The 13,982-nt window shown below is 44.5% G+C and overlaps 1 protein-coding gene across 4 annotated transcripts in view; it reads right to left on the reverse strand.

The window, feature by feature from the left end:
• The window catches only part of LOC115083672 (zinc finger protein 271-like), a 30,667-nt gene extending 28,414 nt beyond the window's left edge, over positions 1–2,253 (reverse strand). For 2 of the 4 annotated variants that reach the window (XM_029587624.1, XM_029587623.1), the window contains exon 1: positions 2,147–2,238. In XM_029587624.1, coding sequence (XP_029443484.1) covers positions 2,147–2,179 — 33 coding nt within the window. In that variant the 5' untranslated portion in view covers positions 2,180–2,238. Of the gene's footprint in view, positions 1–2,146 lie in introns of all 4 variants that reach the window. The other 2 variants (XM_029587625.1, XM_029587626.1) reach the window with 2 other exon arrangements.
• Between the last annotated feature and the right edge of the window lie 11,729 nt (positions 2,254–13,982).

Consider the following 13,982-nt stretch of genomic DNA (forward strand, 5'->3'; position numbering starts at 1 on the left):
GAAAATCTGGAGAGTTACCGGTAACTCCCTCCTGTACCAGGAACTTTGAGAAGTAACACAAAATCCTGCAGAAAATAAACTCAGTACTTTTGTATCAAACCCATCACACCTAAACAGCACTAACACCCAAAACTCACACAGCAACAATCTAATCTATGAAATGGTAATACTGGAACATAAGAACATAAAACCTGCCATACTGGGTCAGACCAAAGATCCATCAAGCCCAGTATCCTGTTTCCAACAGCAGCCAAGCCAGGTCACAAGTAACTGGCTGCATCTCAATGATTAGATAGTTGTCCATGATGCTTATCCCAAAAATAAAGCAGTGGATTTCTGCAACTCTCCCTTAATAATGGTTAATGGACTTTTCCTCCAGGAATTTGTCCAAACTTTTTTTAAACGCAGCTACACTAATAGCTTTCACCACATTATCTGGCAAGGAATCCCAGGGCTTAATTATGCATTGAGTACAAACATATTTTCTCTTATTAGTTTTAAATGTATTACCTAGTAACTTCATTGTACGTCCCCTGGTCTTCGTACTTTTTGAAAGAGTAAACAACTGATTAACGATTACTCATTCCATTCCACTCATTTTATAGACCTCCATCATCTCTCTCCTCAACCTTCTCTTCTCCAAGCTGAAGAGTCCTAACTTCTTTAGCCTTTCATCATAGGGGAATTGTTCCATCCCTTTTATTATTCTGATCGCCCTTCTCTGTACCTTTTCTAATTCTGCTATAACTTTCTTGAAATGTGGTGACCAGAACTGCACACAATACTCAATATGAGGTCACACCATGAAGCGATAGAGAGGTATTTTGATATTCTCTGTTTTATTCTCCATTCCTTTCCTAATAATCCCTAGCATTCCACTTGCTTTCTTGGCTGTTGCTGCATACTGAGCAGAAGATTTCAATGTATGATCAATAATGATAACTAGATTCTTTTCCTCACTGGTGACTTCTAATGTAGAACCTTGCATTATGTAGCTATAATTTGGGTTATTCTTCCCTAAGTGCATCACTTTGCACTTGTCCACATTCAGTTTCATTTGCATGCCCAGTGTCCCAGTTTTGCAATGCCATGTTGCAATATCTCATATTCTTACAATTTAACAACTTTGAATAATTTTGTGTCATCAGCAAATCTAATCACCTCACTTGTTCTTCCCATTTCCAGGTCATTTATAAATATAATAAAAAGCAGTGGTCCCAGAACAGATCCCTGGAGGCACTCCGCTATTCACTTTTTTCCACTGTGAAAATTTACCATTTAGCCCTACTCTTTGTTTTCTATCTTTTAACCAGTTGGCAATCCACAATAAGATAATTCCCCCCATCCCATGACTTTTTAATTTCTTAAGAAGTCTCTCCTGAGAAACTTTGTCAAATGCTTTCTGGAAATCCAGATAAACTGTATCAACTGATTCACCTTTATCCACGTCTGCTTATGCCCTAAAAAAATGCAGCAAATTTGTTGGCACTGCCCCTTTAAACAATGCTTATCTATAAGTTCAGCAATTTCTATCATTTTGCTTGACACAGTTGTCAGACTCACTGGTCTGCAGTTTCCTGGATCACCTCTTGATCCCTTTCAAAAACTGGAGTTACACTGACAACCCTCCAGTCTTCAGTTACCATAGCTGATGTTTACTGATAGTTTACAATTTCCAATAGCAGGTCTGCAATTAGATGAATCCCCCACCTGAGCCAGACATGTAATGTACAGACAGACCTTCATCATATTAGGAATAACAAATTGAAAAAAAGTAATAAAAACTACAAATTAATAGCACTTAAAGTAAAATTACAGCTCCTATTCAAGCCACCTGGTCATGTGGGGATTTTTCTTGGCAAAGCTTTTGCCCCTATATTCTAAAATTTTAATGCTCAGGTTTTTAAAATCCAAATGTATGGGAAACCTCAGGGCAGCAATCAGAGCAGCTCATGAGGAGGTCTGAATGCAGGGCGGGGAGGCTGCTGAGATTCCGAATCAGAGACCTGAGCCCGCTTTGCTTTCCCTCCCCTGCTCCCTGTGCAGAGCCCCCTGCCTGGAGCTCCTCACACTCAGCGCTGCTGCTTCTGCTGGAAAATGTCACAGGGACACCGGGAAGAGAACAGGCTGGAAAGGCACCACTTACCCTCCGGGGCTGAGCTTCACTGCAATCGCTCATTCCTGGTTATGAGCTCGAGGTGGGAGAGAGATCTTCGTCTTCTGAAGGCTGCAGACACCGCCCCCTTCTATTGACCTGCTCCTCTTGCCTCTTCTGATTGGCTGCTGCTGCCATTGAGTCATTACGCTGCGACTACCGGCGGGGCTGCTGTTTCATGCGCGTCATCATTCTGCGACTGCTGGAGGGACTGTGCAGGAAAGAAAAAAAGGAGCCAAAAGCAAAGGAGCCGATGCAATAATCTGAACGTTAAAAAACTGTGTTTGGGTTTCCAGCGCACATTTCTAACGCTCAGGTTAATTTTTTGTTTAATTCCAGATACAATAAGCTAATAATATGCTAATGCATCGGGAGTTAAAAATACCAAACACACATTTTAAGGCAGAGAGGGGGGAGTAGCAAACCAAGGAAGAGGGAGACACCATCGAGATGGGTAAGGGGAGGTGGTGGGCCAGCCCGGGGACCCCGCTGCGGGACGGGCGCATTAAGGCGAGAGCGGCGGAGGGTTCTTGGGTTTGGGCTGCAGGTGTCGCACGGGGCTGTTCCTTTATTCCGCTTTGCTCCCCCTGCCCCAGAGAGCTTGCAGTGTTGGCATTTCACAGGGCCGTTTCTACAAATGTGAGCTATGTAGTGGTAACCACGCCAGATAGGCATGTACTGACGTATATGGCAGTGCCTTCCCACTGCCCAATATACGGATAAATCAGTATTTATCAGGCTAGGTGGTGGCAGCGGCTGCCACCACTTACCCACCCAGTAATTTTTTTCTATAGTACTGAACACAGGAATTAAATTTCCAACACTAAAGAAGGTACGCTGGGAGGTAATACTTAAAGGAATGATTTGCATGGAATTTCCATAAGATAAACATTGTGGATCCATCAGGTCCAGAGGACACGTATAAAATAGCAGGTAGCAAAACACTGCACGGAGCGGCAGTAGCCACAGAGGCATTCACGGAGCGGGATGCCAGTGGCCAGTGGTAGGTGTCCACCTTCACGGAGCGGAAGGATGGAGGGCTGTCATCTCCCAATTAAATTAAAAAAAAACAAAAAACAAAACAGGGATGGGATCCATCAGGTCTAGAGGACGCATATAAAGAGCAGGTAGTAAAATACTGCACAGAGTGGCAGTAGCCACAGAGGCATTCACGGAGCGGGATGCCAGTGGCCAGTGGTAGGTGTCCACCTTCATGGAGCGGAAGGATGTAGGGCTGTCATCTCCCAATTAAATAAAAAAAAACAGAAAACAAAACAGGGATGGGATCCATCAGGTCTAGAGGACGCATATAAAGAGCAGGTAGTAAAATACTGCACAGAGTGGCAGTAGCCACAGAGGCATTCACAGAGCGGGATGCCAGTGGCCAGTGGTAGGTGTCCACCTTCATGGAGCGGAAGGATGTAGGGCTGTCATCTCCCAATTAAATAAAAAAAAACAGAAAACAAAACAGGGATGGGATCCATCAGGTCTAGAGGACGCATATAAAGAGCAGGTAGTAAAATACTGCACAGAGTGGCAGTAGCCACAGAGGCATTCACAGAGCGGGATGCCAGTGGCCAGTGGTAGGTGTCCACCTTCATGGAGCGGAAGGATGTAGGGCTGTCATCTCCCAATTAAATAAAAAAAAACAGAAAACAAAACAGGGATGGGATCCATCAGGTCTAGAGGACACATATAAAGAGCAGGTAGTAAAATACTGCACGGAGCAGCAGTAGCCACAGAGGCATTCACGGAGCAGGATGCCAGTGGCCAGTGGTAGGTGTCCATATAAAGAGCAGGTAATAAAATACTGCACAGAGCGGCAGTAGCCACAGAGGCATTCACGGAGCGGGATGCCGGTGGCCAGTGATAGGTGTCCACCTTCACGGAGCGGAAGGATGGAGGGCTGTCATCTCCCAATTAAATAAATAATAATAAAAAAAAAACAGGGATGGGATCCATCAGTTCTAGAGGACGCATATAAAGAGCAGGTAGTAAAACACTGCATGGAGCGGCAGTAGCCACAGAGGCATTAACGGAGCGGGATACCAGTGGTAGGTGTCCACCTTCACAGAGTAGAAGGACGAAGGGCATCCATCTCCCAATTAAAAAAAAAAAAAGAAAAAAACAGGGATGGGTTCATGGGCTATAGGTATTACCAATTATTAGGCTTTTCAATATTTGATGATAGTTAATGTGACTTTCAAGGCATGCTTCACTTTCGGTGCATGTCCGGCATGACTCCCTGCTTCAATGACAGGGGAAAAGAAAAACTGATACTTCACACATTTCCAGCATTGCCCTCTGCTTCATGGCAGAGAGCTATGCTGCCGCTTACCCAACTAATCAAACTTAATATTTCACTTGGAAGCAGCTCCATCACTGCTCTCTACATTAATAGTGGGGGTGAAAAGGGAATTAGAACATAAGGTTACTAAGAGCCAAGAGAAACAGTTAAGTATGAGAAAAAATAAGTGTAAGGCTTGCTGGGCAGACTGGATGGACCGGTTGGTCTTCTTCTGCCGTCATTTCTATGTTTCTATGTTTCTAACATGCCATACTGGATCAGACCAAGGGTCCATCAAGCCCAGCATCCTGTTTCCAACAGTGGCCAATCCAGGCCATAAGAACCTGGCAAATACCCCAAAACTAAGTCTATTCCATATTACCGTTGCTAGTAATAGCAACGGCTATTTTCTAAGTCAACTTAATTAATAGCAGGTAATGGACTTCTCCTCCAAGAACTTATCCAATCCTTTTTTAAACACTAACCACATCCTCTGGCAACAAATTCCAGAGTTTAATTGTGTGTTGAGTGAAAAAGTTTTAAATGTGCCACATGCTAACTTCATGGAGTGCCCCCTAGTCTTTCTGTTATCCGAAAGAGTAAATAACTGATTCACATCTACCCATTCTAGACCTCTCTTGATTTTAAACACCTCTATCATATCCCCCCTCAGCCGTCTCTTCTCCAAGCTGAAAAGTCCTAACCTCTTTAGTCTTTCCTCATAGGGGAGCTGTTCCATTCCCCTTATCATTTTGGTCGCCCTTCTCTCTACCTTCTCCATTGCAAGTATGACTCTTCTTGAAGCATGCACATTTCCTGCATCAGGAGTAAGTTTTGCCCTCAGAAAAAGCACACCTAAGTGTGGATAAAACCCTGTGTTCAGCTGAACACACTTTATTGCATTTCCTGAGAGGGGGAAAGCAGCAGGCCGAGGAGGAGAAAGAGGGCATCAGTAAGGAGAGGTGGTCCTGGTCCAGGGATTCCGCAGGGATGGACGCATTAAGGCAATAGCAGTGGAGGGTTCTCGGTGGTTTGGCTGGAGTTTTGCTGCTCCTGACCTCAGTTACTACAGGCTTTTTATGGGGCCGTGCCTTTATTCCATTTTGCTCCCCCTGCCAGCATTTCACGGGGTCGTTCCTTTATTTTGCTTTGCTCCCCCCTGCCCTGGAGAGCTTACAGTGTTGGGCCATTTCTACAAGTAGCAGCGATGTAGTGGTGACCCCACTAGATAGCTGGATAAATACCGGATCCTAAGGGAAAAATTCAGAGCAACCATTATCAGACATTTAAACTAGAAGGCGGGGGTGGCAAGAGATGGCCAATGAAATTGACTTGTAAACCCCTAAGAAATACTGGAATTGGGAGAAGAAAACAATAAAATCAATCAACTCAAAATAGCAGAAAAGATGACTAGAAAGAGCAGCAATCTGAGGGAGACGAGTTGGAAAGTTATGACCACAAATGTTCATAGTCTGGGCAATAAAATCCCAGACCCGCAGGCTTTAATGGTGGAAATGGTCTTTGACAGAGTTGTTACAGAAATCTGGTTCACTGAGTCTCATGATTGGGATACAGCCATCTCTGGTGATAACGCGATAAGGAAGGAGAGAGAGGACAGAAAAGGGGGAGGAGCAGCTCTTTACGTCAAAAACAATAGCCAAGCAATTCAATTGCAAGGGATGTGGGGTAGAGAAGAAGCATTAAGGACCATCCTATAAAAAGAAGATGTCGCTTCCATTTATTTATTTATTTATTTATTTTTACTGATGTGGTCTGCAGGCCTCCGACTGAAACAGAAAAACTGGACAGAGATCTGGTCGAAGACATCCAAAAGGTGGGAAAGAAGGGAGAAATGTTGCTTGTTGGAGATTTTAATCTGCCGGATGTAGACTGGAAAATCCTTTCTGTGGAATCTTCCAGATGTAGAAAGTTAATGGATGCCCTGCAAGGGGCTCTGTTCAAACAAATGATAATGGAACCCACGAGGGAGGGCGTGATACTCGACCTAGTGCTTACTAACGGGGATAATGTCTCTAATGTCTGGATGGGTGCCGACCTTAGCACCAGTGATCATCTCTTCTCCAATCTGAACAGCCCTAACCTCTTCAGCCTTTCCTCATAGGGGAGCTGTTCCATCCCCTTTATAATTTTGCTCGCCCTTCTCTGTACCTTCTCCATCACAATTATATCTTTTTTGAGAAGCAGCAACCAGAATTGTACACAGTATTCAAGGTGCGGTCTCACCATGGAGCGATACAGAGGCATTATGACATTTTCCGTTTTATTCACCATTCCCTTCCTAATAATTCCCAACATTCTGTTTGCTTTTTTGACTGCCGCAGCACACTGAGCCGATGATTTCAATGTGTTATCCATGATGGGTAAAGTCACGTTCTTCTGAATGAAGAACTCTCCAAATATCAATCAAAGACAAATTATCTCATAGAAAATGAATACCTTTACCCTTCCCCATCCTGGAGATAGGAGTGGAAGAACTCCTTTCTAAATCTGGATCCAACACACAGTTTATCACCTCCACCCAGTATTGAGTAACCTGCAATAATGTTTGTAAAAAAAAGTGTGATCTTACTGATTGGGCACATACGCAGAAACCAAAATGATATCTTTCCCAAATAATTCCCCCATCATCATCTCTCCAAGGTTTCCAGACCCTTGCTTGTGCATTAGGATTGCTACCCCTTTCTTTTTAGTGGCTCCCGAGGAGAAAAACACCTCATAAACCCAACGTTTCTTTAATTTTATTTTCCTAGTGTGTAGCTAGATGGACTCAGGACCAATGGGTATGTGCTCTTCTGCTAGCAGATGGGAGACGGAGTCAGATTTCAAGCTGACATCATCTTAAGAACATAAGAACATGCCATGCTGGGTCAGACCAAGGGTCCGGATAGATGTGGTTAGTGCAGTTAGTATAGCTGTGTTAAAAAAAGGATTGGATAAATTATTGGAGGAGAAGTCCATTACCTGCTATTAATTGAGTTGACTTAGAAAATACCCACTGCTATTACTAGCCACAGTAACATGGAATAGACTTAGTTTTTGGGTACTTGCCAGGTTCTTATGGCCTGGATTGGCCACTGTTGGAAACAGGATGCCAATACAGTGTTCATAGGTATTATACAACTTAATAATCATCATAGCATGAGAGTATTGATTAAAAACATTCAGTAGTAACCCAAGCCTAATCCACAAGCTACGAGGGTTTAACCCTGACATTCGGATGGGAGTAGTATGGATGCAACTACCAGAATAAGTATGAATAAGCATATCATGAAACCACGAGGACTGATGCTGTCCTCACGTATTTGAAATGGACTTGCTTTCCCTCCATGCAGGCTATCACCATCCCTTCTCTGGGGGGTGTGAGGTATTAATGGACAGAGATGGCCTCCACTCCCCCAGACCTCAATAAACAAAGTTTGGTCCAATGGGGACCTTTACATGGTATCCGAGACTTGAGTCAAGATACAGAAACAAGCATATGCAGAGATTATAATAATGTAACTATAAAAGAATACTCAGTCAAATTTTATCATGACACTGGAACTTATAGCGAAGTAAAGAATGCTCAGATGGATCCGTGGCTGTGTGAGGATCCTCCAGATTGTCTATGGAGCCGTCCTGGTTGTTTTCCTGCCCTTTGCCAGGAGGGGTAGGGTGTAGTAGTAGTCTGCATTCTGTGTTTTTTGGTCGGAGGTTGAGTGCTGATATAACCACGTGGAGCAAGGACAAGATGGGCTTCGGCTGGAGACATTATTTTGTGTGTAATCCCGTCCAGGGTAACTGAAAGCCCGAATGGGTGCAACCAGCGGTATTTAGTGCTGTTATTTCGGAGGAAAGTAGTGGCTTCTCGCAGCGATTGTCTGTTTTGTAGCCTAGCGGTGGAGAGATCAGGGTAGACAGAAATATCTTGCCCATTCCATTTCCAGATAGGCTGTGATCTGGCTGCCTGCGCTACTTGTTCTTTGGTAGAGTAGTCAGAGAAACAAACTATAATATCTCGACTGCGATTGGGCATAGGGGATCTTATTGCCCTGTGTGCTCTATCAAATTTTATATCCGGAGCATGATAGTCGGGCCCTGGGTTAGTTTCTGAGAGCAGATGTAGGCAAAACCCTCTGACAAGCTCATGGCAGTCTTCTTGTGTCTGGGACTCTTGAAAACCACGAAATCTCAGATTTCCTTGGCGAGCCGTATTTTCAAGATCAGCGATTTTGGCTTGTAGCTGCTGTGTATCAGTTTGAAGTGTAATACAGGCCGATTTATTTTCTTTAACGAGCTCTACTTGGCCGTCCACACGGGTATCTAATTCGTCAACCTGATGCCCCAGGGAACTGATCTCTTCTTTTACCTCTTCTTTTTTTTTTTTTTTAATTTAAGTTTTATTCGAGAAATGTAATACAAAGGATACAAATCATCAATAATCTGCATTGAAAGTACAATTAGAATATGGACAATAAAAGAAATACAATGAAAACTTTCAATCTGTCTCTGCGTTTCCTGTTTTTTAACCCCCCCCCACCACTCCCACCCCTCCCCCCAGCAATACATGGGATCTCAAAATGAAGGGAAAAATGTCAAAAGAGGTCCAGAGAAATGGGTCATGACTGCATCTGTTGTTGTTTCCATATTAAGTATGGAGTCCAAGTACGCTGATAGACTCCCATCTGCTTCCGCCTATGTGCGGTAATCTTGCTAAGGGCACATAATTTAGATACCCAGGATTGGACCTGCAGCAAAGTAGGAACCCCCTCTGCCTTCCAGTGAAATGCAATCCCACAGCGAGCTGAAATGACCACCAATCTAATGAAGCGGTGTAGCGCTGCATCGCCCTGAGCATACTCTGCATTAAGGAGAGCCACTGAGGGAGTCAGAGTGATAGGCTGATGTAGAATATCCGATAACCAAGTTTCTAGACTCTGCCACAACTTTGAGATAACCGCACAGTCCCACCACATATGGTAAAAAGATCCTCTTTCCCCACAGCCCCTCCAGCATCTATCGGAAGTAGTAGGGTAGATTTTATGCAGCTTAGAGGGGGTATAATGCCATCTATAAAGAAGCTTGTAGCTATTTTCCATAAACGAGGCCGAGATTACTCCCTTGCCGCCAGAGGCAAAGATGTTGTCCCAAAAATCCTCACCCTGGGGAGCCCCAAGATCGATCTCCCAGGAGGTAATAAAGGAGGGCTTTGTATGCATGCCCTGTATGAGTAGTCTATAAATTTTGGACATTAAGCTTGTAACTTTATCAGCGGACCTGCAGAAATTCTCAAATAGAGAGATCGGTTTCATCAAGTCCGGCGAAATATTGGAGGCTCGGGCATAGCTAGCTAACTGCATATAGCGATATATTTCACCCTGTGGCAAATCATGTCTGGATTGCAAGGTTGAAAACTCCACCCACGAAGAGTTCTCCCAGAGGTGACCATAGTTATTGATACCCTTATCTATCCAACCCTGGAACACCTGGTGAGCCTTTCCCTCCAGAAAAGTTCTGGAGTAAAAGGGAGAGAAGAGGATAGATCCTGTCTTATCCCCCACTACCAAAGGCTTCCATTGATGCCATAGTTGTAGAGTACATTGTATGGGAGTAGGTAAACCCTCCAATTTAGGGCACAGGCGGCTAGGTTGCCATAGCAAGTTAGTCAACAGAAAGGGCCTCATCAATTCCTGCTCTAAAGTAATCCAGGATTTGCGTGTGTTTATTCTGTGCCAATCTACTACCGCTCGAAGTTGAGCAGCCACATAATATCGTGTGAGGTTGGGTACTGCGAGGCCCCCCTTTACCTTTGGTTGATACAGAACCTTTTGAGCCACTCTCGGTTGCTTCCCCTGCCACAGAAACTTCATGATCCTGCGCTGCCACTTCAGGAGTGTCACAGCGGGGATCATACAAGGGATTGTTTGGAATAAGTAGCTTATCCTAGGCAGTAGATTCATTTTGAAGGTGGCTATACGGCCCAACCAGGAGATATGGTAACGGTTCCATTCTTCCATCTCCCGATATAATTTTGTAAGAAGAGGTGGATAATTGAGGCTGAAAATATCCTTGCGTGCCCCTATATAGATACCAAGGTATTTAATTTTGTCTTTCGCCCACCTAAAGGCAAAGCGAGCTTTCAGGTCTCGGACATGTGCCTCCTGTAGAGTAATGTTTAAAATTTCAGTTTTGTCCCAATTAATTGAATACCCGGACACTTGGCTGTAAGATTTGATGATATCTACCACGGCTGGCAAAGATCTCACAGGGTCAGTTAAGGTCAGGATGACATCATCGGCAAACATGGCCAATTTGGAGGAGTATGAGCCCACAGTTACCCCCGTAACCTCCCCGGAGTCTCGGATCCTCTGGGCCAATGGTTCAATAAACAGGGCAAAGAGCAGTGGTGAGAGCGGGCAACCCTGCCTGGTGCCCCGCCCCACATTAAAGAACGGGGAATAACCCCCATTAACTTTAATACAAGCCCGCGGCTTATCATATAATTTGCGGATCCATTGAATAAAAAAATTCCCAAAACCCATGTTACGCAGTACCTGAAATAAAAAGGGCCAATGTACCAAATCAAAAGCTTTTTCTGCGTCCATGGCCATAAACAGAAAAGGGATATTGTGACGTCTCACCCACCAGAGGGAATCCAATAACTTCCTGACATTGTCAGATGCCATACGGCCCGGGATAAAACCGGCCTGATCCGGGTGAATGATCTGTGCTATATAGCCATTAAGCCTGTTTGCCAAAATTTTGGCTAGGAGCTTGAGGTCTATATTCAACAATGATATATGCCTATAGGAGCCACAATTGGTGGGGTCTCTCCCCGGCTTGGCGATAACCGTGATACCGGCCACATTAGAGTTAGGATTTAGGGTGCCCTCGGATCGGAGTGCATTAAACATAGCAGTGAGCGGAGCGGTTAAATCAGTGACAAAACACTGATAAAATCTGGCCGTAAAGCCGTCTAACCCTGGTGATTTATTAACTTTAAGCTGCTTAATGGCATAGAGCACTTCAGCTTCCGAGATTTCTTGATCAAGTACCATACGAGCTGACTCTGATAAAGTGGGTAGGGGGATGCCCTGTAAAAAGGCCTGAATATCCCGTATGTCTATATCTTTGTTATGAGAGTATAACCCAGAGTAGAATTGAAGGAAACGCTCACGAATAGCATCGTTAGAGGTGAGCATAACGCCCTGGTCATCTGTAATTTTTGGGATAAGATTTTGTAAGCGCTTGGCTCTCAGCTTATTCGCGAGCAGTTTCCCAGCTTTATTGCCCCCCTCAAAGAAAACTTGCTGGGCTTGTTCCAACTCATGGGCAATTTTAGCCGCGTCCAACGCCCCAATTTGGGACCTGCAATCATCCACAGCCACTTTAAGAGATGCTGTAGGTGATTTCTTATGTTGTCGCTCTAACTCCAATAATTTGGTTGTTAAGGAGATACGCTCTCGCGTATCACGTTTTTTAACAAAGGCGGCACGAGCAATAAAGGTCCCCCTAATCACCGCTTTTAAGCAGTCCCAAAAAAGTATTGGAGATTGGTCTGGCATTTTATTATGTGTGGTATAGTCTGCAAGAACTTGTCTGCACTGCTCTACAAAAGGTTCACTATCAAGAAGGCTATCATTTAATCTCCAAAAACGTTGGCCCTGGTCGTACTTAGGGACGGAGATCTCAGCCCATACTGGCGAGTGATCAGACCACGTTATCGGGTCGATAACTCCTTTACGCACCTTGTGTAGTACCCCCTTATCAACAAAAATATAATCTATCCTTGTATATAAATTATGGGGGTTCGAAAAAAAAGGTATAATCCTTTACCGTGGGATGCAGGAATCGCCACGCATCTACCAACTGAAATTGTGAGAGGAATTTAAGCAAACTAGTACGATCTTTTTTTGAGGTGGAACTCCTACCGCCTGACGTATCTTGGGAAGAATCTAAAGGTAAATTACAATCACCCATGACTATTAGTTGACCTTCGTGTTTCGTTTGGACCAGCTCCGCTAGGGAGTCAACGAATTTACCTTGGTGTACATTAGGTGCATAAAGATTAAGTAATGTATACTTTTCCCCTGCAATAGTAAGGAGAAGCATTAGGTATCTACCCATAGACTCAGCAATACATTCATGCAGCTCAAATGCAAAATCTTTTTGGAACAGAATCCCCACACCTGCATATTTAGCCAATTTAGAACTAGGCGCCCAGAACTGATGCGGATAAAGATCAGAACGCATTAGGTGTTCATAACGCCTCTTTAAGTGGGTCTCCTGTATAAAAGCAATGGCTATGCCAGCTCTTCTTAGATCTTTATAGAGCAACTTACGCTTACGCGGCGTGTTGAGCCCTTTAACATTAAAGGACATAACCTTAAAGGTAGCCATCAAGATAGGTGTAAATGAGGAAAAGTCCCCGGAACAGAGAGCATACACGGAGACTCCACTTAAATCTAAAGATAACCCTTACAGCCCCTTCCGATATATCCCAAATCAAAACACTCAAAGATATGAGATCCCCCATAAACCCCACTCCCACCCCCCTCCCCCCACCCCTATAGGAACCACAATCATCTCTTGGGTTCCGCCACCCAGCACGGGTAAATGATGACAGCTTTCCAGTCGCTATCCCACCCGGTAGCATCCATATAGTACAAGAAAACAACCTTTAACCAACCCTCCTGTTCTGCTGGATCAGCATAAAAGGAGAAACAAAAAGCAAGTCTGCAAAACATGAAGATCCAGATCAAGTAGGAGCTCCTTGCACGATTTCCGGGTCAGGGGTTCTCCTCAGTCTCTTGCCCCCCTTTCCCGTCCGCTGCCAACGTGGTTCCTCCCTGCGGTCGGCACGTGGAGAAGACGATGACGGCAGGTCCGCTACGCTATAGCCAAGGTCCTTGAGGATTCCAGCTGCTTCCTGCACCGATTGTGCCTTGTACGATTTCCCTTGCAGGGAAAAACTGATGCCAAATGGAAAAAGCCAGCGGTATCTGATGTTTTCCCTGATCAATACATTAGTAATGGGTTTCATGTCCTGGCGTTTTTTAATAGTAATAGGAGAAATGTCAGCATACACTTGCACTTCATGCCCCTGCAGCTGCAGCTTCCCCCTCTTTCTTGCCAAAGATAAAACTTGCTCCTTCACAGGGAAGTCGTGGAAGCAGGCTATCACATCTTTAGATCTATTAAGGGCCCGCTGTCCCTGCACTCTGTGGGCCCTTTCCAGCTTTACCTTGGGGATCGCCCCAGCGCTATCAGTCTCCTTTTCAGGCTCTGGGTGCAGTAACTCAGTGCAAAGCGTGGTAATGACTTGCATACAGTCAGCAAACTCTGGAGACTCAGGGATACCCCTAAAACGAAGATTAGCTCTCCTGCTCCTATTTTCTAAGTCTTCCAGTTTTGAGGAGAGCTGTGTGATTTCAGTAGCCATTTCCTTCTGATTATGTTGGAGAGAGCACAGTTTATCAGTGTGAGCTTCTGTGAGTGTTTCATATTCAAAAATTCTCCTCCCCATGTCACTCAGCTCCT

The sequence above is a fragment of the Rhinatrema bivittatum genome, chromosome 2, assembly GCF_901001135.1.
Source record: "Rhinatrema bivittatum chromosome 2, aRhiBiv1.1, whole genome shotgun sequence".
Taxonomy (NCBI): domain Eukaryota; kingdom Metazoa; phylum Chordata; class Amphibia; order Gymnophiona; family Rhinatrematidae; genus Rhinatrema; species Rhinatrema bivittatum.